Source organism: Pseudophryne corroboree, chromosome 4 (genome assembly GCF_028390025.1).
Source record: "Pseudophryne corroboree isolate aPseCor3 chromosome 4, aPseCor3.hap2, whole genome shotgun sequence".
NCBI classification, from domain to species: Eukaryota; Metazoa; Chordata; class Amphibia; order Anura; family Myobatrachidae; genus Pseudophryne; species Pseudophryne corroboree.
The window spans coordinates 278,910,443-278,934,591 of record NC_086447.1 but is presented as its reverse complement, the minus strand read 5'-3'; the positions used below and the strand labels follow the sequence as shown (position 1 = coordinate 278,934,591).

General features: G+C 43.0%; 1 protein-coding gene across 1 annotated transcript in view; it reads left to right on the top strand.

The window, feature by feature from the left end:
- PPM1L (protein phosphatase, Mg2+/Mn2+ dependent 1L) overlaps nt 1-24,149 on the top strand; it is a 407,817-nt gene that overhangs the window by 369,698 nt on the left and 13,970 nt on the right. The window contains exon 3 of the mRNA XM_063916170.1: nt 9,598-9,759. Coding sequence (XP_063772240.1) covers nt 9,598-9,759 — 162 coding nt within the window. The remainder of the gene's footprint in view (nt 1-9,597; nt 9,760-24,149) is intronic.

The window sequence follows — 24,149 nt, the reverse complement described above, 5'->3', positions numbered from 1 at the left end:
GCACAGAGGGATATTTGCACCCTGGCATCTAGAGTAAGTGCGATGTCCATTTCTGCCAGAAGAACGTTATGGACGCGACAGTGGTCAGGTGATGCGGATTCCAAACGACATATGGAAGTATTGCCGTATAAAGGGGAGGAGTTATTTGGGGTCGGTCTATCGGACCTGGTGGCCACGGCAACGGCTGGAAAATCCACCTTTTTACCCCAGGTCACCTCTCAGCAGAAAAAGACACCGTCTTTTCAAACCCAGTCCTTTTGTCCCTATAAGGGCAAGAGGGAAAAAGGCCGCTCGTTCCTGCCCCGGGGCAGAGGAAGGGGAAAAAGACTGCACCATGCAGCCTCTTCCCAGGAGCAGAAGCCCTCCCCCGCTTCTGCCAAGTCCTCAGCATGACGCTGGGGCTCTGCAAGCAGACTCGGGCACGGTGGGGGGCCGTCTCAAGAATTTCAGCGCGCAGTGGGCTCACTCGCAAGTGGACCCCTGGATCCTGCAGGTAGTATCACAGGGGTACAAATTGGAATTCGAGACGTCTCCCCCTCGCCGGTTCCTGAAGTCTGCTCTACCAACGTCTCCCTCCGACAGGGAGGCAGTATTGGAAGCTATTCACAAGCTGTATTCCCAGCAGGTGATAATCAAGGTACCCCTCCTACAACAGGGAAAGGGGTATTATTCCACGCTGTTTGTGGTACCGAAGCCGGACGGCTCGGTGAGACCAATTTTAAATCTAAAATCTTTGAACACTTACATAAAAAGGTTCAAATTCAAGATGGAGTCACTCAGAGCAGTGATAGCGAACCTGGAAGAAGGGGACTATATGGTATCTCTAGACATCAAGGATGCTTATCTCCATGTCCCAATCTACCCTTCTCACCAAGGGTACCTCAGGTTTGTGATACAAAACTGTCATTATCAGTTTCAGACGCTGCCGTTTGGATTGTCCACGGCACCACGGGTCTTTACCAAGGTAATGGCCGAAATGATGATTCTTCTTCGAAGAAAAGGCGTATTAATTATCCCTTACTTGGACGATCTCCTGATAAGGGCAAGGTCCAGGGAACAGTTAGAGGTCGGAGTAGCACTATCTCAGGTAGTGCTACGTCAGCACGGGTGGATTCTAAATATCCCAAAATCACAGCTGATTCCAACAACACGTCTACTGTTCCTAGGGATGATTCTGGACACAGTCCAGAAAAAGGTGTTTCTCCCGGAGGAGAAGGCCAGGGAGTTATCCGAGCTAGTCAGGAACCTCCTAAAACCAGGACAAGTGTCAGTGCATCAGTGCACGAGAGTCCTGGGAAAAATGGTGGCTTCTTACGAAGCGATTCCATTCGGAAGATTCCATGCAAGAACTTTTCAGTGGGATCTGCTGGACAAATGGTCCGGATCGCATCTTCAGATGCATCAGCGGATAACCCTATCTCCAAGGACAAGGGTATCTCTCCTGTGGTGGTTACAGAAGGCTCATCTTCTAGAGGGCCGCAGATTCGGCATTCAGGATTGGATGCTGGTAACCACGGATGCCAGCCTGAGAGGCTGGGGAGCAGTCACACAGGGAAGAAATTTCCAGGGCTTGTGGTCAAGCATGGAAACGTCTCTTCACATAAATATCCTAGAGCTAAGGGCCATTTACAATGCCCTAAGTCAAGCAAGGCCTCTGCTTCAGGGTCAACCGGTATTGATCCAGTCGGACAACATCACGGCTGTCGCCCACGTAAACAGACAGGGCGGCACAAGAAGCAGGAGGGCAATGGCAGAAGCTGCAAGGATTCTCCGCTGGGCGGAAAATCATGTGATAGCACTGTCAGCAGTGTTCATTCCGGGAGTGGACAACTGGGAAGCAGACTTCCTCAGCAGACACGACCTCCACCCGGGGGAGTGGGGACTTCATCCAGAAGTCTTCCAAGTGATTGTAAACCGTTGGGAAAAACCAAAGGTGGACATGATGGCGTCCCGTCTCAACAAGAAACTGGACAGATATTGCGCCAGGTCAAGGGACCCTCAGGCAATAGCGGTGGACGCTCTGGTAACTCCGTGGGTGTTCCAGTCGGTATATGTGTTCCCTCCTCTTCCTCTCATACCAAAAGTACTGAGAATCATAAGAAGGAGAGGAGTAAGAACGATACTCGTGGCTCCGGATTGGCCAAGAAGAACTTGGTACCCGGAGCTGCAAGAGATGCTCACGGAGGACCCGTGGCCTCTACCTCTAAGGAAGGACCTGCTCCAGCAGGGACCTTGTCTGTTCCAAGACTTACCGCGGCTGCGTTTGACGGCATGGCGGTTGAACGCCGGATCCTGAAGGAAAAAGGCATTCCAGATGAAGTCATCCCTACCCTGATCAAGGCCAGGAAGGATGTAACTGCAAAACATTATCATCGCATTTGGCGAAAATATGTTGCGTGGTGTGAGGCCAAGAAGGCCCCTACGGAGGAATTTCAACTGGGTCGTTTCCTACATTTCCTGCAAACAGGATTGTCTATGGGCCTAAAATTAGGATCCATTAAGGTTCAAATCTCGGCCCTGTCGATCTTCTTCCAGAAAGAACTGGCTTCAGTGCCTGAAGTTCAGACGTTTGTCAAAGGGGTACTGCATATACAGCCTCCTTTTGTGCCTCCAGTGGCACCTTGGGATCTCAATGTAGTTTTAGGGTTCCTAAAATCACATTGGTTTGAACCACTTGCCACAGTGGATTTGAAATATCTCACATGGAAAGTGGTAATGCTGTTGGCCCTGGCTTCAGCCAGGAGAGTATCAGAATTGGCGGCTTTATCCTATAAAAGCCCTTACCTGATATTTCATTCGGATAGGGCGGAATTGAGGACTCGTCCTCAATTTCTCCCTAAGGTGGTTTCAGCGTTTCACATGAATCAACCTATTGTGGTACCTGTGGCTACTAGGGACTTGGAGGACTCCAAGTTGCTGGACGTAGTCAGGGCCCTGAAAATATATGTTTCCAGGACGGCTGGAGTCAGAAAATCTGACTCGCTGTTTATACTGTATGCACCCAACAAGCTGGGTGCTCCTACTTCTAAGCAGACGATTGCTCGTTGGATTTGTAGTACAATTCAACTTGCACATTCTGTGGCAGGCCTGCCACAGCCAAAATCTGTAAAAGCCCATTCCACAAGGAAGGTGGGCTCATCTTGGGCGGCTGCCCGAGGGGTCTCGGCTTTACAACTTTGCCGAGCAGCTACTTGGTCAGGGGCAAACACGTTTGCTAAATTCTACAAATTTGATACCCTGGCTGAGGAGGACCTGGAGTTCTCTCATTCGGTGCTGCAGAGTCATCCGCACTCTCCCGCCCGTTTGGGAGCTTTGGTATAATCCCCATGGTCCTTACGGAGTTCCCAGCATCCACTAGGACGTCAGAGAAAATAAGAATTTACTTACCGATAATTCTATTTCTCATAGTCCGTAGTGGATGCTGGGCGCCCATCCCAAGTGCGGATTGTCTGCAATACTTGTATATAGTTATTGTTACAAACAAATCGGGTTGTTTATTGTTGGAAGCCATCTTTTCAGAGGCTCCTACGGTTATCATACTGTTAACTGGGTTCAGATCACGAGTTGTACGGTGTGATTGGTGTGGCTGGTATGAGTCTTACCCGGGATTCAAGATCCTTCCTTATTATGTACGCTCGTCCGGGCACAGTATCTTAACTGAAGCTTGGAGGAGGGTCATAGGGGGAGGAGCCAGTGCACACCAGCTAGTCTAAAGCTTTTACTTTTTGTGCCCAGTCTCCTGCGGAGCCGCTATTCCCCATGGTCCTTACGGAGTTCCCAGCATCCACTACGGACTATGAGAAATAGAATTATCGGTAAGTAAATTCTTATTTTTCCTGATCATGCAATCCACACCACCAACTCCCTCAACGTCACTTTCCGCCTCAGTCAGGAACATAAGTAGTCCTGCAGGCCATGTCACTGGCAGGACTGACGAGTCCTCTCCTATCCAGGATTCCTCCCGAGTATCCTTGAGTGGTATGGCTGCTGTTGCTGCTGGGAGTCGATCGTCATCCCAGAGAGGAAGTCGGAAGACCACTTGTACTACTTCAACTAAGCAGTTGATTGTCCAACAGTCCTTGGCAATTAAGATGAAATATGACAGCAGTCACCCTGTTGCAAAGCGGATTACTGAGGCCATAACAACTATGCTGGTGTTAGACGTGCATCCGGTATCCGCAATTAGTGCAATGGGATTTAGACAGTTGATGGACGTATTGTGTCCCCGGTACCAAATCCCGTCTAGATACCACTTCACTAGACAAGCGATTCCCGGACTGTACAGGGACATTAAGAAAAGTGTCCTCAGTGTCCTGAAAAATGCGGTTGTACCCACTGTCCACTTAACCACGGACATGTGGACAAGTGGAGCAGGGCAAACTAAGGACTACATGACTGTGACAGCCCACTGGGTAGATGTATTGCTTTCTGCAGCAACAATAGCAGCGGAACCAGCAGCAACATCTCACAAACGTCAACTTGTACCTAGGCAGGCTATGCTGTGTATCACTGGTTTCCATAAGAGGCACACCGCTTATGGAAACTGAGGGACATCATCACACAATGGCTTATGCCACTTAGACTCTCCTGGGGATTTGCGATATTTGACAACACCACCAATATTATCTGGGCAAATTCCAGCACGTCCCATGTTTTGCACATACAATTAATTTGGTGGTGCAGAATTTTTATAAAAACAATGGGTGTGCAGGAGATGCTGTCGGTGGCCAGAAAAATTGCGGCCCACTTTTGACATTCAACGACTGCGTGCTGAAGACTGGAGCACCAGCAAACACTCCTGAACCTACCCTGCCATCACCTGAAGCAAGAGGTGGTAACGAGTTGGAATTCAACACTCTATATGCTTCAGAGGATGGAGGAGCAGCAAAAGGCCATTCAAGCTTATACATCCACCTATGAGATAGGCAAAGGAGGAGGATTGCACCTGACTCAAGCGCAGTGGGGAATGATTTCCGTGTTGTGCAAGGTTCTCCAACCCTTTGAACTTGCCACACATAAAGTCAGTTCAGACACTGCCAGATTGAGTCAGGTTATTCCCCTCATTAGGCTTTTGCAGTAGCAGCTGGAGAAATTGAAGGAGGAGCTAAGATGGAGCGATTCCGCTAAGTATGTGGGACTTGTGGATAACCCTTCATTCGCTTTGCCAGGAGCACTACATTTTTGCCACCGTGCTCGATCCTAGGTTTAAAGCCTACGTAGTATCTTTCTTTCCGGTTGCTGTTGAGAAAATTGTCAACTCAAGCGGAACGTGGCCCGTCAACAGCTCCTTCATTTTCTCCCGCAACTGGGGCTGCGAGGAAAAGAATAACATTTCCTAGCCCACCCGCTGACGGTGATGCAGGGCATTCTGGAGCACGAGTTGACATCTGGTCCAGACTGAAGGACCTGCCAACAATTACTGACATGTCTACTGTCACTGCGTATGATGCTGTTACCGTTGAAAGAATGGTGGAGGATTATATCGGTGATAGCATCCAAGTAGGCATGTCAGACAGTCCGTATGCATACTGGCAGGAAAAAAAGGCAATTTGGAGGCCCTTGCACAAACTGGCTTTATTTTACCTAAGTTGCCCCCCCCCCTCCAGTGTGTACTCTGAAATAGTGTTTAGTGCAGCCAGTAACCTTTGTCAGGTTACTTCCACAAAATGTGGAGAAGGTGATGAAGGTGATGTTCATCAAAATAAATAATAAATCCCTCCGGGAAGACCTTCACCAGCAATTGCCTCGAGAAAGTACACAGGAACCTGTGATAGTGGATTCCAGTGGGGACGAATTAATACTCTGAGAGGATGAGGATGTAAACCCTGAAAGGGGTGAGGAATTGGAGGATGAGGACGACATCTTGCCTCTGTAGAGCCAGTTTGTGCAAGGAGAGATTAATTGCTTCTTTTTTGGTGGGGGGATTAATTGCTTCTTTTTTGGTGGGGGCCCAAACAAAACAATAATTTCAGCCACAGTCGTGTGGCAGACCCTGTCACTGAAATGATTGGTTTGTTAAAGTGTGCATGTCCTGTTTATACAACATAAGGGTGGGTGGGAGGGCCCAAACGCAATTCCATCTTGCACCTCTTTTTTTTCTATTCATTATGTGCTCTCTGGGGCCTAGTTTCTAAAGCTGCCATCTTGTCTGCCACTGCAGTGCCACTCCTAGATGGGCCAAATGTTTGTGCCGCCCACTTGTGTCGCTTAGCTTAGTCATCCAGCGACCTCGGTGCAACCTTTTGGCCTAAAAGTTGTGAGGTGTTCAGAATAGACTGGAAATGAGTGGAAATGAATGTTATTAAGTTTAATAATACCATAAGATAAAAAAAAAAACCAAATTCTCTGATTTTAGCTGTTTTTATGTTTTGGGTTACACGAACGGAGATCCAGATCCAAAACCCGAAAAGTGTCCGCCGCACAACTCTAATATAAAGGAACCTATAGGTAGGGGACCCTGGACTGCCCTGGACTAAACATAATGAGAGGTGATACCATGCTGAGACTTGTGCCACACACAGAAAAAAAATGCAGGTGCACTCTCTAAGCATTATTAATCAGAATAATTATAAAACATTTTGCAGTATCAAGTAAAAGTGAGGTTCTTTGCACAATTTTGGCCAAAAGTATGAACCTAACCACTGGGTACAGGTGACCTCATAATCAGGTAGGTCCCTAACCCTCTAAAGGTTCAAGTCCATGATGTGGGACACCCCCAGTCCGGCCCAACCAAACTGCCCCAAGGTACCACGCTGGCTAGAGATAGAAAGTAAAGTGTTAGAGAGTGATAGATAAGTAAAAAGCATCTGCTGTGTTAAGAGTGTTACATGGGTGTAAGATTATTATTATTATTATTATTATTATTATTATTATTATTATTGTGTCAAAAGTGTTACATTGCTAAAAAAAAGGGTGCTGTAAAGTGCTAAATTGAGTGTTACATTGTGATGCCCTGAAGCGGCCCGGCCACATAAACCAAAGGGGTCCTATGCCCCAAACTCATCTCCATTACTGACATACTATATATATTTATTCAGGTTTTACCATTAATAGGACCTTGTTCAATATGCGGTCTGCAAATGCAAGGGTTCCTAATTAAAAACACCCAGGAGCAGGTGAAAGGGGTCCCAAGGCAGTCTGAAGGAGTTTCCATCTTCAAATGTACATACATATACACAATATAGAATACATAGGTAGGGGGCCCTGGACTGCACACCCTAACTAAACATAGTAAGAAATGCTATCATGCTGAGACTTGTAGTATTACATGCAGAAAAAAAAATTGCAGGTGCACTCTCCAAATATTACTAAACAGAATAATTGTAATACATTTTGCAATTTAACAGCAAGTAAAAGTGAGATTATTTGCATAATTTTGGCCAAACATATGGGCCTATCCACTGCGTCCATTTGACCTCATCATCCGGTAGCTCCGTAACATTCTAAAGGTTCAAATCCAGGTCATGGTACACCCCAAGGTGTCCCAGAATACAATTATTCTGATTAGTAATGTTTGGAGAATGAATCGGCATTCTGTTTTTGTGTCAGATTCAGTATAGGAACCTATGAGAGGTTAGCTGTGGAATTAATTTACCCCATTTTAGACTATACATCAGAGATCAGACCAAAAGGGACACATTTACAGTCTCTCCAAATCAGGGATTGTTCAGTCCTGCATTTATTGGATACATTTATGCATGTTTGCAATTTAAATTCAGTTGACATAAACAGCACTTTTCTCTCTGCCTGGAGGACACTACTTTACCAAAACAAATTCAGATGTCCTGGTATTGCCTCATCCAAAACCCGCAATCTGAGATGAGCTTAGTCCAAACATATGTGCTCCTATTTAATCTCTGTGAAAAATATTTTAGAGCGTATAAAAAGCGATTTAACACATTTTAAGTAACTTGAGGCCAACAGAAGCAGATACACGTTTACTGTCATAGTAAAAACCGAAGGCACACAAATATGTTAACCTGAAAAAGATATGCATTGCACCTGGGAAAATGATCATCTGTTAAAGAAAAGAGTCCGTGAGAGATTGGCGTTGCAGGGCTGCCAGTAGGACATGTGCTGGGGGCTTGATTTACTGATGCAGGCACAATGCATGGCTTCCAAATAATAAGATCAGCAGCTGCAAGAGGCAGGGCCACTACAACAAAGAGATAGAGTGTAAATTATTAACAGGAGATTCTCTGTTCTCCTGGTGTCCAAAATAAACTATGTTGATGGTCTTAGAATCATATTTCGTGCTATTTCAGGCTTTCTGCAGTGTTATATATCTCTGTGTAGCACCCACAAGCAGAACATAATCGTCTGTGTACTAGTATATTTTACCAACCCACATTTCTACCAACATTCAATGTTTTGTCTGCGTCTCGTTGCCGCCTCGGGCTTCTTTTGAGTCACTTGTGTTTCTCTTTACCTCTTATCTAGGCCAGCAGCTATTGATATTCACTAAAGCAAAAAGCATTAGATAACTAAGCAGTAATATCCCATAGGATAGAGTAAATGAATAGATGTCTCTGAGCATTATGAGTTACCATTTATTATTGTAGGAGTCTAAACAAGCTAAAATCTGTTACACTTCTCTTCCTGAGACAACATAAATAACTTGGGCGCCTACATTGAAGTCCTGCAGGAAATCTTAGTTTTTTGTTTGTTTTTGTTTTATACACAAAGTAAAGCTAAAAAGATAAGAGAATATATAGATATGTCCTCATACACCTATTTTTTTATGTAAAAGTGCGGCCCGTTGGTGGGACAGTGTCTGAATAATGGGACTGTCCCACTGGAATCAGGACAATTGGGAGGTAGTATGAATAAAACTGGTTTTTGGATGTTCTTTTGATGTTTTTATGTCTTTCAGTTTTGCTGACCACTGTTGTATAGTGTATTGTATTTAGACAGCATATTTGAAGCAATAGAGCAGGACTGACAGACAATACAGTATTTGAAAAGGAACACAAGTCAGTTTAACCCATAATTATTGATTTTGCCCCAACTTTGGGACATTCAGGAGGTTATGTGTCCCGATTGTAGTTGCTGCAGCACATGCCTACCACTGGTGCATGGCAATGGAGGGATGTTCTTTGGGCAGGAGAGGACAGAAGGTGCACTAGCGAGAGAAGGACAAGAGCTGGCTTAGTGCATCAAAAGCAATAGGCATGATGATGACCCCATGACATCCCCCCTCCCCCATCCCCCCACAGTCAGAAGACATATAACAAGGTCTAAAAACAAAAGCAAAACTCCTATATTGTATCATGCCGACAACGGCATCCATCTTCTGTGCCCTATTAAATTGTCACTTGTATAAAAAACTGCAATGTGCTTCTGAGGGTTGGAATGTACGGGGTCATGTTAAAACTGTTGCTGCTACTAATAACAATAATTAGAATAATAATAATGAGGTGTCATTTTATAAAATCAGCCATTTTTGGTCAGTTTTCTTTAAGGCAATGCCTTCAGCTTTAAAAAAAATTTACACACAAATTGTCGGAATTGGCGATTTTGTGAATTGCACCTCATTCAATAAACCCCTTTGTCTCTGAATGTAATGGGCTGAGCATTCTGTTCTGCTTTTCTTTGCAGGTACTACATGTTTAATCGCATTGTTATCGGACAAAGAGCTCACAGTGGCAAATGTTGGGGATTCACGGGGAGTCTTGTGTGACAAAGATGGAAACGCAATTCCTCTATCACACGATCACAAACCATATCAGCTAAAGGAAAGAAAGAGGATTAAGAGAGCAGGTAAGATTCTGTCTGCATGAATACATATTACAAGCTTAAGCTTTCACTATCTATTGCAAGAGGGGTCCTCTAAACTGTACTCTTTATTCATATCCAGGAGCCATTGTACTGTGTCATTTGGAATACTCATCCTACATAATTTGAGGATTTCAATTATAGTTTGCAGGTTTACATAATATTTGATTTGTTTGTGTGACTCTAAAACGTACAGCTGAGTCTAGAACCTAAAATGCATATACAGGTTGAGTATCCCTTATCCAAAATTCAAAATCCCACATTTTTGGGTCCCCTACCGAGATAATGACATATATATTATATATTATGTGTATATATAGATATATAATATATATGCACATGTGTCATTATCTCAGTAGGGGAACCAAAAATATGTGATTTGGAATTTTGGATAAGGGATACTCAACCTGTATTAAAGAACTCTTGTTCAAACAGCAAGAAAACTATATTACGAAAATTATCTTACACTTTATTGAATATGTCCATCATCATCTCTTTCACTTCTCTGTATCCGGTTGACATGTTTGGAGGGGGGGTTCTAAGCAGTAAGAATGTGAATGACTGTTTTGTAGACTTGTTTTACACGGAGATGTTAGGACCTTCATCTCTCTGTAATGGAAACACTGTCGGACTGGGGCATGAAGGGCCCACCGGCAAAATGCAGTGGAAGGGGCCCATGCTTAGAGGCTTAGCTAACCATTAGTGCATTGTCTGGGCCCCTTGATAAATATATATAGTAAATACATCTAGTGCATATATGATAATGCACCAGAATAATAACAGCAAGGCATTGTAGAAAATATACCATAGTCGTGCATAATGCATCATTCAAGTGCGCAATCTGGAACCTGATACCTAGAGGAGGGGGTTTCCCCAGTACCCCTGTGGCCCAGTCCGACTCTGAATGGAACAGGAGAGTACTGGTTTGCTTTTTAAGAAAGTGAAACCATATAATAAAGCATAAATTTTACTTTCATAGTACATATCTAAACATTTATATTTTGGGGTTTTTGTGATCCTTTAAGGCAGCGTTTTTCAACCGCTGTGCCGCGGCACACTAGTGTGCCGCCAGCGGTTGTCAAGTGTGCCGTGGAGTCAGCGGAGTCAGAGCTGCCTTCAGTTTAATAGAATGGCCGGGCAGCGCTGGACTCTCCTAGGCGGCTCAGGCATGCCGCGGCCGTGACCTATGGAGACGTAGCAGCGTGCTCTGCAGCAGTCCTGGCCTGACAAGTGCACACACACAGGGATGACACAGGAGTCAGGTGCTGCCTGAGGAGCCGGCATTGTGTAACACACACAAGCGTCCGGCGCACCACGTGACCGGCTTCCTGCATTCCAGCCCGGCCAGGGATCCACACGTCTTCCAGTCAGCCCGGTCACCTTTGCAACGGCCGGGCTCTGTCACCGCCTGATGTTACATTAGTCGCACACAGTGTACAGGGGGGTGCCGGGGTTACTGTGTCATTTGCACCCTGGGAGTACCCTGCAATCCTGCACTACTGTGCCATGTCCCCTATATATATATCAGTAATAAAGGGGCATCAGTCATTCATGGTCCATAGGCTGCAATGAGTGACAGGTGCATTTGCAGACACTGCTGGCCTATATTAGTCCAGGTTTTTTAATATTAACAAATATTGCTTACATGTCTGGTTGCTGTAAGGTTGCAATGGATTTGCATGTAATGTTAGTATAATGCTGCAGAAGGAAAAAAGTACAGTACGTGAGAGGAATTTTGCCTTCCCTACCACAGAATATAAATAGTATGTTGGAAAAGACAGACTTCATAGCTGATACAAGTCAATTTTGTGGACGGATCTTGCGTATTCCAAATCTGTGAGTATGAAACGTCAAACGACAGGCAATTATGCAGGACTCGGCCACTTGCAGCGGAAGGGGTGCAAATCGATAGTAACAAGGGCAATGCAGAGTTATACGTAGGCAGAAATGCTACTTGCAGCAAGGATCAGGCTGGTGCACCTGAGCACTGATAATGGTGGCAGATTAGAAAACAAGCTTACGGCTAGGGGCGGTGTGTTCAAATAGATGGGCTCTCCTAGGCGGTTCAGGCATGCAGCAGCCGTGACCTATGGAGACGCAGCAGCGTGACATCATGAGTCACACATGCTCTGTTGCCTTCCTGCGAGCCCGCCAGATCACCTGCATGCCCGTCCCCCCGCCAGCCAGCTTGCCCCCTCACACTGCTCAATGCACAGCAGCGCGAGTCTTACTGTACAACCCCAGCTGATGAGGGACAGGGACAACAATGTGTGTTATTTTTTTTCTATAGAGAGCAATGTGATTGTTTTTTTCTGTGGGGGCCAGTCAATATAATGGTTTTTATATGGGGGGCAATGTGCATGTTTTTTTTCCCATGGGGGACAATGGTGTGCCTTGGCAATTTTAAAAACTTTTCAGTGTGCCGCAAGTTGAAAAAGGTTGAAAATCACTGCTTTAAGGTGTTATGTCTTTGAAAGAGATAAGATGCCAGGCTCAGACTGATGTTGCCAAGAGATCCTCCAATGGGTCCCAAGCCTAAGCAGCCAGTATAGAAGTTATTATACAAGGAAGGCACAACGATTTTATTTTATATATCCAACTGATATCACATAATGATTAACTAAACATGCATTGTACACAATAATCCAAAGAATCCAGACTTTCACAGGACTGTCACGATTGTTGGGGTCCATCGACTGTCATAGGGCCTGGTTCTGATTTGGAAGTAAAGGGGGAAAAAGCAAGTAGCTGTGCACCTGGGCAAATCATGTTTTAATTTATGTGGAACAAATGTAACATGTGCAGAGAGAATTAGATTTGGGTGGTGTGTGTCCAAACTGAAATCTAAATTGCAGCGTAAAACAATACAGCTGTCTAACATATGCAAAGCAGCCAGTATTTACCATGCACAGAAACAATATAAATGTATTTGCTCCCCTTGCATGGCAACATGGTTTGTTCCAGATACCAAGGGGCAGATTTATTAAGCCTGGTGAAGTGATAAAGTGGAAGGTGATAAAGCACCAGCCAATCAGCTCCTAACTTCCATGTTACAGGCTGGGTTTGAAAAATGACAGGAGCTGACTGGCTGGTGCTTTATCACTTTACCAGGCTTAATAAATCTGCCCCCAAGTTACTTGCTTTTTTTTTTTGCTTTACTTCCAAATCAGAATCAGGTCCATAGTGCAGCAACGTATAAATCTAGTAACTGGACACTGCTCCATTACAATCATGACAGTGACCCCATATGCCATAATGATGCTTTAGAGGAGGGATGCAAGTGACAAGTCATGGTGCCCCATTCTTGTTCATGTGACAAACCAATATTTTTACTTATAATAGTAATATTTTTATGGCAGGGACACCTTATATATATGACAATCTTCCATAGAGTTTACGTATAGTAATCCTGCAGATTATGGGCCTGGTCGCACGCAAAAGCGCAGCAGCGTCTATTGACGGTTGTCTGTCTGCAACTTTACAAACTCCTTACTATGTGTACATCGAATGAACAAGGACTGAGATGGCAACTTTTAGAGCCTGTGCGTGCTGTAATACTGATTGTTGCGTCTGTATACATCAAGGCTTGCGCAAGCTCTATGGCAGGTGCTGTCTCTCCATCTGACCATAGCCTTCTATGCCCGCGGCTGTACGTCTGGGAATGCAGCCACTTGTGTTGACAGTCACACCAATGACACGACCACTGATTGGGCTATTTTTGCATGCACTAGTAGTAACCGCCCGGGAACGTCTGTCACTTTTTGCCCACCATTCCAAACCTATCTGAATCAATCGCAGCAAGACCTTTGTGTGTGCACTCGGTGTAACGCTGCGTTTTAGGGATTTTTATGCAGGCGCAGTTGCAAATAATTCCTCAGCTACACGACCATCGTCATTACGTGTACCTCTGAGCTGGCCCTACATGTCATTTCTTACGACCACCCTTTCATATTTTATTGTCTATAACACTTACATGTTGGACATTTATTGTGAAATAAAAATATTGTTGTCAAAAAAACTAAAGAGAGAGGTTACAGTCATTGTTTGACACAAGGAGAATACCAGCTCTATAAACAGACACATTGGCCCTCATTCCGAGTTGTTCGCTCGCAAGCTGCTTTTAGCAGCATTGCACACGCTAAGCCGCCGCCTACTGGGAGTGAATCTTAGCTTATCAAAATTGCGAACAAAAGATTTGCAATATTGCGAAAAGACTTCTCTGTGCAGTTTCTGAGTAGCTCGAGACTTACTCTTCCAGTGCGATCAGTTCAGTGCTTGTCGTTCCTGGTTTGACGTCACAAACACACCCAGCGTTCGCCCAGACACTCCTCCGTTTCTCCGGCCACTCCCGCGTTTTTCCCAGAAACGGTAGCGTTTTTTCACACACTCCCATAAAACGGCCAGTTTCCGCCCAGAAACACCCACTTCATGTCAATAACATTACGATCACCAGAACGAAGAAAAAACCTCGTAATGCCGTGAGTAAAATACCTAACTGCATAGCAAATTTACTTGGCGCAGTCGCAGTGCGGACATTGCGCATGCGCATTAGCGACTAATTGCTCCGTTGCGAGAAAAAAATAACGAGCGAACAACTCGGAATGACCACCATTGTTCCGCAGCCAGTGCAGGACTAAGCACAGGGCGACGAGCACAGTGCAGAGCTCCCATGTGTATGCAGTGTTATAAAAAGCTCTGTAATTACCTTGTCCTTCAGTCTCATTGAAGACTTGCATGAAATGTTAGTAAACACATAAAACGTGTCTATTGCACAAAGCCTAATAACGGAACCAACAAACCTGAAAGCTTTATCCAGAAAATTATATATCTGTTAGGAATGACCTAAAAACGTAAACTGAAAACCAGCCTGCACATGATGCCTAGTGTACGCGATTTTCTCATTTATTCCCTGGGATTAGTCCCTGTAGGATTAAGAAGTATCCTAAACATGTGCACACTACTTGCATGTGCTGTGATCACCATAACATTTGGCGTTAGTTCTGTCGGATAACAGATTGATTCGCTTGGTTCTTATACAGAGTATTGGAGTATGTGCTGCATGAAAGGAACCCTGCAGCAGTACTCCTATATTACACTACATTTTTGCACTAGCTTTTCCAGCAGTGCTAATTCTGGAAACGTCCATGTGTGTGTGTGGGAGGGGGGGTGGTTACACTACATCAGTGTGCCGCTTCACACAGTTTGAAGGAGTCACAGTGATACAGCCTGTCCACCTGTGGACTTTGCTCACCTCCACTACCCCTCACGTGAATCATCATTGTTAGAAAAGGTCTTCCGATTTTTATGGACCAATTTGCAGTTTATTAAAATGCAGCACATCAACCTCAACAAAGAAATGCCAGGGCAGTTACAAATGTGGAAACTGCATTTTCTGCAAATTGGTCCATAAAAATCGGAAGACCTTTTCTAACAATGATGATTCACGTGAATATACCATCAAGCATTTCATCAACTGCAACTCCACTATGGTCATCTATCTTCTAGAATGCACTTGCGGCCTCAAGTACGTCGGGAAAACTAAGAGATGTCTAAAAATACGCATCCAAGAACATGTAAGAAACATTAAAAAGAAAGTATCTACACATGCTATTTACAGACTCTTCCAAGAAAAACATGGCTCCAACCCCAAGGACCTCACCTTCAAAGGTATCGAAATCGTGCACCTTGGAGAGCGGGGCGGAGACATTTGAATAAACTTTCAAAGAAAGAAATGTTCTGGATTTTTGAATTGAGAACAATGGCACCGCTTGGATTCAACGAAGGATTCAAAATTGCACCCTTTCTATAAGTCTTCTTCATTTTACCTTGTATAAATTTAACCTTATAAATTAATGGGACACCTAAATAATTTTAATTAATATTTTCATCTATCCACTTCCATCCACTTCTTTTAAACCTATATTAAATCTATATTATTGCATTGACTATATCAATATAAGTATCTACATATAACCACCATGTAAAAGCACCCTTGGTCACTACACCATAAATATGCACTTTATATTTAAATTTTTTTATATCCTTATTCACACCCTTAGTTCACATAGAGCTGATTATAATATGTATCCAAATATTTATTAATTTGAAAATTGATGTGCGTTCCAGGATACTGGCAACAAGGGCCCTCATTCCGAGTTGTTCGCTCGCTAGCTGCTTTTAGCAGCATTGCACACGCTAAGCCCTCTGGGAGTGTATCTTAGCTTAGCAGAATTGCGAACGAAAGATTAGCAGAATTGCGAATAGAAATTTCTTAGCAGTTTCTGAGTAGCTCCAGACTTACTCCTACATTGCGATCAGTTCAGTCAGTTTCGGTCCTGGTTTGACGTCACAAACACACCCAGCATTCGCCCAGACACTCCCCCGTTTCTTCAGACACTCCTGCGTTTTTTCCAGAAACGCCAGCGTTTTTTCGCACACTCCCAGAAAACGGCCAGTTTCCGCCCAGAAACACCCACTTCCTGTCAATCACACTACGATCACCAGAACGATGAAAAAGCTTAGTTATGCCGTGAGTAAAATACCTAACTTTTGTGTAAAATAATTAAGCACATGCACTCTCAAACCTTGCGCATGCGCAGTAAGCAACTAATCGCAGTATAGCGAAAATCGGCAACGAGCGAACTCGGAATGACCCCCAATATGTGCTACAAAGAGAAATGGATAATCAAGATGGCCGTGCGTGCCAAATACCGGAAACACAACGGACTGTAATCGTACCCGGAAGTGACGCCCTACTGTTTACAAGAAGAGGCGGAAGTGACTATGCGCCTTACCCAGCGTCCTACCACTGGCTACAGATGGCCGGAAATGACGGGCCGCCGCATCCCTGTACACTTCAGCCAAGACTATTCTCCCAGCGGAAGTGACGCAATGCGTTCCACCGCAGGCGGAAGTGACGCAATGCGTTCCACCGTCGTTTTTCAATACTCGTTTTTTCTCTCCTCTGTTTAGTTCTTTCTTCAATTCAAGCTTTAATTTTGCTCCCTTTAAACCACATAACACACAATATCTTAGTAATAATTGTTGTTAAAGTCTATTTATATATAAACTAGTTGCTTTAAAAAATTCTAGACAGGAAGTGATGTCATGTCCTTCTGTTCACATGTGAACATGGGTACTTGAAATAAGGACTCGCAGGCAGGTATTCCGGTTACAACACTGTGTCTTTACTGGCAGCGGACACTGTGCAGAGAATATTCAGGATTGGGCCTGGTCACACAGGTACAAAGAGAAAAATAAAAAGTCCTAGCACTTCTTGTTCTCCATCGTCAGTTCTCTGTAGTTGCTTGCAGCCACACATATGCCATGCTCTCCGGCACGGCCAATGTCCATAGTCCTTAGCGCTGCAAACTGATCCCTTCTCACTGGCCCCTAATAGGCATTAGTGCAATGCACTGTGGGTGTTTGAGAGTTTTAATCCCCTCTCCTGCACTTGACTTTCTGCTGTCTCTGTGTGAGCTGGAAAATCCAGACCTTGTTTCTCCCGCTGCAGCTGTGTAACTCAAAAAGCCTGGAATTATAAATCTCCACTGCAGGCGCAGAATGAGCAGGTTTTGTAAAGAGAGCTGATCCCACAGATGTGGGTAATTGTGGTGAGACACAAGCCCACTCACCACAATGTATATGTATGTATGTATGTATGTATGTATGTATGTATGTATGTATGTGTGTGTGTATGTATGTATGTATGTATGTATATATTACACTCACACAGGCAGATCTAAAGGCTATTAAGAATGGTAATTGTGATCCCGCAGATGCAGTCACTAATTCATCTATGCACCTGAGGATGTTCATATTGAGTACAGTCCTTTTCTAAAGCACCAGGAATGTATGTATGTATGGCTGGCACACTCGATGTGCAGTAGGTTCATTGATGGGGGTTCTCAGATAGCTGATGGAGTGCTGATGGACATGCATAAACCTATTGTATACTTTTCTAGAGTGCTGTGAGGCCTGATCAAGGATTCCAGACACCCTGGGCTAATAATGTATACTTGTAGCACCCTCTGTAATGTTGCTAACACAGAGCACAATATTTGAACATGCTCCAGAAATCGACAGTCATACTGCACATGTGCAGGTAGCGAAGGTTATACCTGTTGGGGCTGAAATGCTGGTGGTTGGAATCCCAACAGGGGTTGGGTAAGTATGCTAACCCTCCCTCCCTAACCCCCTACCCTAACCCTGCCTTACCCTAATCCTAACCCTCTACGGTGGTGCATAAACCTAACCCCCCCTTCCCGCAGCCTAAAACTAACCCTACCCCCCCAGCAGCCCAGCCCTCCCCGTGGTACCTAAACCTAACTCTGCTCCCCACAGCCTAAACCTAGGCCCCCACCCCTTCACGCAGCCTAACCCAAACCCTCCCCCTGCAGGCTAAACATAACCTCCACCCAGTGGCAAACGCAGGATTTTCATGGGGGGGTTTCCATACGTGTGTTCATGTGTGTGTGTGTGTGTGTGTATATATATATATATTTATATAAAATATACCATCACATACAGAACACTGCACAAGCAGTGTGTGTATATATATATATATATATAGACACATGCACACAGTACATAGACATACAACACACACGCTGTACAGTAGCATACATGCATGCAGACAAAGCATACATACATGCAAACAGCATACGTACGTACGTACGTACGTACGTACATAGCATACATGCACACAGCATACTGTGAATGCCAAATTGATTTCTCACAAATATTGAAAATTCCCGCTCTAATATATATTGTAAATGCCTGCACCTCTTATTACCATATCCCATGAATGTGCGCTATACATCGCAAAACACTGCATCCCATAAGAGAAAACAATACACCCACACATTATCTGAGTTCCAAAGCTCATTGATGTATATATTTGTTATTAAAAGGATATGGATTCAATATATATTACACAGTACAGTATACCTATAGTTACATGATTACAACTCACACAGTAAGCAGTTAATACATAGAGTTACATACAGTTACATGCCATTACATACAGTTTCAGTTACAGGCCAGCGATACAATTACCATTCCCTCCAATGCATCTTATGTCTCTCTCTCTCTGTAAATAAATACAGTAACTGATCTGCCAGCAAGTCCATCATCGTCTCAGACCTTACAGCCACGGAGCTCCTGTGTGATCAATAAGTGTTATCTAGTTTTTGGGGGAGGGATTCACGATGAGTCACCAGTTCCTTTGTATATGCTATTCAGGTTCAGCCTTGAAGACATCCAAAGGGCTAACCTGAGTTTCCTGTCCACTGTCCTAATAAGAGTGATTTTAGCTTTTATACATTTAATCATAATTATCCGCTGCAATGTCCCACAACTTCACAACAAGCATCAAATGAATCTACACATCAATCTGGTTGCTTCAATAGTAAACATGACCGGTCTATCTTGTTTCGTTCAAATAATACACATATTATGACACCACTCAATCATATACAATTCTAAATCATCATGATGTCTGGCACTTGATACCACCACAATTATGTACTGCATGAAATAAGTGTTGAATCCATCTCTGTGGCATGTCCGTGTAAATGCGTGTGTTACCATATATTGCTGTGCTCGCTGCACATATTTGCAAGTATAGCGACTCATAATGTGTGTAGTTTGTATGTTCTCTTTATGTAATATTTTTGACTTCGACAGTCCACCCTTTGGCAGTAAACAATAACTGCCATCAATTATTAACATAAGAAAAAATATTTCATACCATAATCGGTGACCTAGACACAAGTATGTATGCATTTTGCAAATCAGACACTTGACTATATTTGGGGAAGACAGGGAGGAGGACGAGACATCCTCTATATACACTCGGCGGTCACGGGACCACTGGTTGGGTGTGGGACAACATTCAACCTATAGAGTATGCTGGGACAGTGCTTTGGCCTATAATGTCTGATTTGCAACGAACATTTCACACATACATGTACCTACTTAATAATAAATAACAAGTGGCGCTTGACAATCAGACAATTAAAAAACATTTATTTATATAAAATGTATGTAAGTTACAGCAACCTCCCGGGAGTAAAAAACAATGATAAGAATGTCACGACAATTTGAATGTACACTAGATTAATACTTCATAATCAATTGAATAAAAACATAATTAATGAATAATCTTACTTGCACGTGACTTATTTATTAGCAACACCTGGAAGGTTTTAAACCGTGCTGGGTTCACTCAGTATACACAAGTATAAATGTATAGGCTGTTATATGTTAGACCTAAACAAGAGTCACTCACGGCTGTATGTTTTGGAAGAAATTCGTATAGCACAAATCCATAGCAGTAATCAGCTGGTATATGAAAAAATGATGTGAAAAATACAACCTCCGCTGGGCAGGAGCCTGTTCTGTCCTTGCTCCCTGGTGTCGTCCCGCCGTCCCGTCAGAGACACACACCAGAGCCTCAGCGGGTATGACTGATGCTGCGCCGTGCAGGGGGCCCCGACAAGCCGTCCCCGATGCTCCACGCCACCTCCGGTACCTCCGCACTTTCAAAACGGAGGCTGTAAGCTGATACTCCGGAGTACACCGGTCTGCGCCGGGCTGGGAGGGAGCGACACCTGTTACTTCTACCTCCCCAAGTAGAGTGGACGGCTGTAGTTACAGGGGTTGGAGCTGCAATGAAGGTGTTCCTGATTGCGGTAGTTGGAACCGGGCTCCTGTGCACGGATGGGAGATAGATATGCAGCCACTAGCAGTGTTGATCCTTGGAAGAAAGAAGCCTGTGTCCTTAACGCGTTTCAACGCCAGCAGGGCGTCTTTTTCGAAAGGCAGGTATACCTGGGAATAGGAATGATCTGTTCTTATACCTGTTCCACAGGTGAAAATGATTTTCAGCAATTGGATTCAGCCATTTCTATATCTTCAATTTATATGTGGTGTATTGAGCTCCTAATGTTATGGAGCAAACATGCACATTTATAAAAGGCATCACTATAATAATATCATTTTAATACCTTAATCTGGTGGACAATAACACAACATTTATCACATTCAATACATAAAAAAGAGAACCCAAATAAAATATGAGACTGGGAATACTAATCCTTGTTTTGAAAGATACTAAGGCAATCTATAATTGTCATGCTAATTTGCATATCTTTCCGTGTGTACATTTAGGTAAATAGACTTTCTCAAGTTATCGTAATATTAATGTGCATGACTATAATAGGAAAAATTATTTTTCTTTTATATAATCCTTACTTTCACTTATACTTAAAATCCGTTCTAACAACAGAACAGATACCTAAAATGAAGAAACACCCCAATAGCCCTCCAGTGGTATTGTATTGGGCAACAAAGGAACAAAAAAGAGAGAGAGAGCGGTAAAAACAGAGGCAATTGGAATGAAGTGCAAAATAGAAAAAAAAAAATATATATATATATATATATATATATATATATATATATATGTGCACACACGCACTGTGCACATACACATATGCAGACAGACATAAATGTTTGTGTCTTTCTCTAGAAATAGCCCAATTAACTACAAAATAGTTCCATAAGAACCAAATAGTCATATGCAGTATACAATGCATATTTTACAATACACATTGTATATAGTGTCATGGAGAAGGAGGAGAGAATAAGGGATACTGTATGTAACTGGTGATTTTGAAAAAACCCAGTATATTAAACGTAGAACAAGGGAAAAAAGCTTTTCATGGTGGAGCTGTATGACCAGATCTATATATACTCCTATAAAGGTGTTTAAATCAAAAAATATATGCACATGTATGAATAATATACATATGCATATATGTATTGATTAGAAACAGCTATACGGATTTCAAACATTCAGTTTTAGTCCTTTAGATAAACTCCAGATCGATGGTTTCATTAAGACCCTGAGGATTCAATGTCTGTAGCTTTAGAATCCATGCTGCCTCCTGTCTACATAAAGTTCTAAAGCGATCACCACCTCTGCTGGTTGCTGGAATATGTTCCAGCCCAATCAGCTGAAGCCCTGTTGGATCGCCTCCATGAAGCTCAGAGAAATGGCGAGGTACGCTATGGTTCATGATGTTATTAAGGATATTCCTTCTATGTTCCATAAATCTGAGCTTCAGGGAACGTATAGTTCGACCAACATAGTATAATTGACAGGGACACTTGTTATTTATTAGTTAGTTTTCGTTTTAAGGGATTGGCAATTCCCTTTATCAGGAGGCTGCTGACAATCAAAGTGCAGTGCTACTCACCTGAGCGCTTAGTTTCTTTTTCTTCCTTCCCATTCACACACAGTGTGTATCTTGCCATACTATAGCAGCTAAGGTGAATAGCACTACAAAATGAATTTCTATACAGATAGAATTCAACGGAGACAAGAAGTTCTTAAGCAATATGAGACTGGGAATTATAGTACCGAGGAAACACCCCATGATGAGTTCTTGAAAAATTCAAACAGACTAGAGGAGTTGCTTAAATCTGAATCTAGACATTGGTGGGACAAAACGTCTCTATCAAAGTATTTAGAACATAATAAAATACCTCGTGGTCTGCGTATTTTCAAGAGCTCATCTTTTAATAATGATCCCGATTTATTGGAGCAATGGGAAAAAAATTTGGACAAATGTTCATTTGCGTTGATGCAATTAATAATTGATTATAGGGGAAATAAATTGATTGAAATTGAGGATGAGATTAAACAAACGCAAGATGCGCTTCAGAAATATAAAGATGAGGATTATTATAAAGAGAGGGAGATGGTAATGAACAAAAGGTTAGAACATTATGAGAAAGAAATAATTGAAAGAAAGGAGAAAAAATTCTCACGCGATCTAAGAGACTATAATACTAACACTACGAAAAATTACCACATTAGGAATAGGGTGAGAGAGGAATCTAGATCAGAGGTGCGACAAAAATCTAGCTATAGGGATAATGCCAGTCACCAACCTAGATTCCAAAGAAGTAGATATCAATATAGATCTACTCAATATAATACCCGTGATATATCAGAGAACAGTAAGTACTCTACTAATACACGGATGTCACCCGGGTGGTCAACTATACCACATAAAAAAACCTCACAACAGCAAGAATCCTCTATAGGAGCTGTGAATGGAGAGTCTCCCCGAGAGCGTCGTCATTTTTTAGACAGGGGAAGGAGAGACAGGATGGAATTAAATACCAGAGGGAGCAGATATTTCACACAAAATCGGTACGACCCCCTGACACGCACACCAAAAAGAGGAAGAGATTTCGACCAAGAGGTCGAAGAGGAGGTAAGGGGCAACAAAAATCAAAGGTTCCGTTAAAACCAGTCGGTATTTTTAATCTTTCCTCTGTTACTTTAACAAATACTGAGGAAAAAATTCTCTCGAAAGGGATGAATTTTGCACCCACCACACGCCCCAATTTTTTTGAGCTCTTCATTGAACTCAATCGTTTTGTTAGAGGATTATGTAGGAAAAGATTTTTTGTGATGGCAGATAAACAAAACAAAAATATACGCCCAAATAATTCTGAAATGTTATTAGATCAAGATCATATTTCTGGACTTAATATGCTTAATGAACTTTTACTTGAAAATATATCCCATAATGATCTAGAACAGCAGACTAAAATATCATTGTTTGATGTTAATAGAGGCACTTTTAAGAAAAAATCACAATTTTTCCCTACTCAACATAAAACTAGTGCCATAGACACCTTCTATCATACCACCTTGGAAGAATTTCGTAACTTATGCGATCATAAAATACATCCCTGTCTATATAATTTGAAGCCTGATGAAAGAAAAACTCTTAAAGGACTTTCCGACAATCAGGCACTCACTATTAAACCTGCAGATAAGGGAGGAGGAGTGGTGGTACAGAATACTGAAGACTATGTTAGAGAGGCTAAAAGACAACTTACTGACACTACTTTTTATAGAATTCTAGGACAAGATCCAACCCTCGACTATCAAAAACAATTAAAAAACATGCTTACATCGGCTTGTGCTAACGATATCATTACCTGTGATGAATTTGAGTTCCTCTACCCCCTCCACCCAATCACTCCCATTTATTATCACCTTCCCAAAGTACACAAGACACTGCACGAACCGCCAGGTCGCCCTATTATTTCAGGGATTGATGGCCTTACATCAAATTTGTCTTATTATGTTGATCACTTTTTACAACCACGCGCTACCTCTCTGAGATCCCATATCAGAGATACCACTGAGTTTATCAAACTGGTAGAAGGTCTGGAATGGAGCTCTGATTTTATGTTCGTCACATGTGACGTTCAAGCTCTTTATACCAACATCCCACATACAAAAGGGATAGACTGTGTGGCAAAAAGCCTATGTGAGGATATGGGTATCT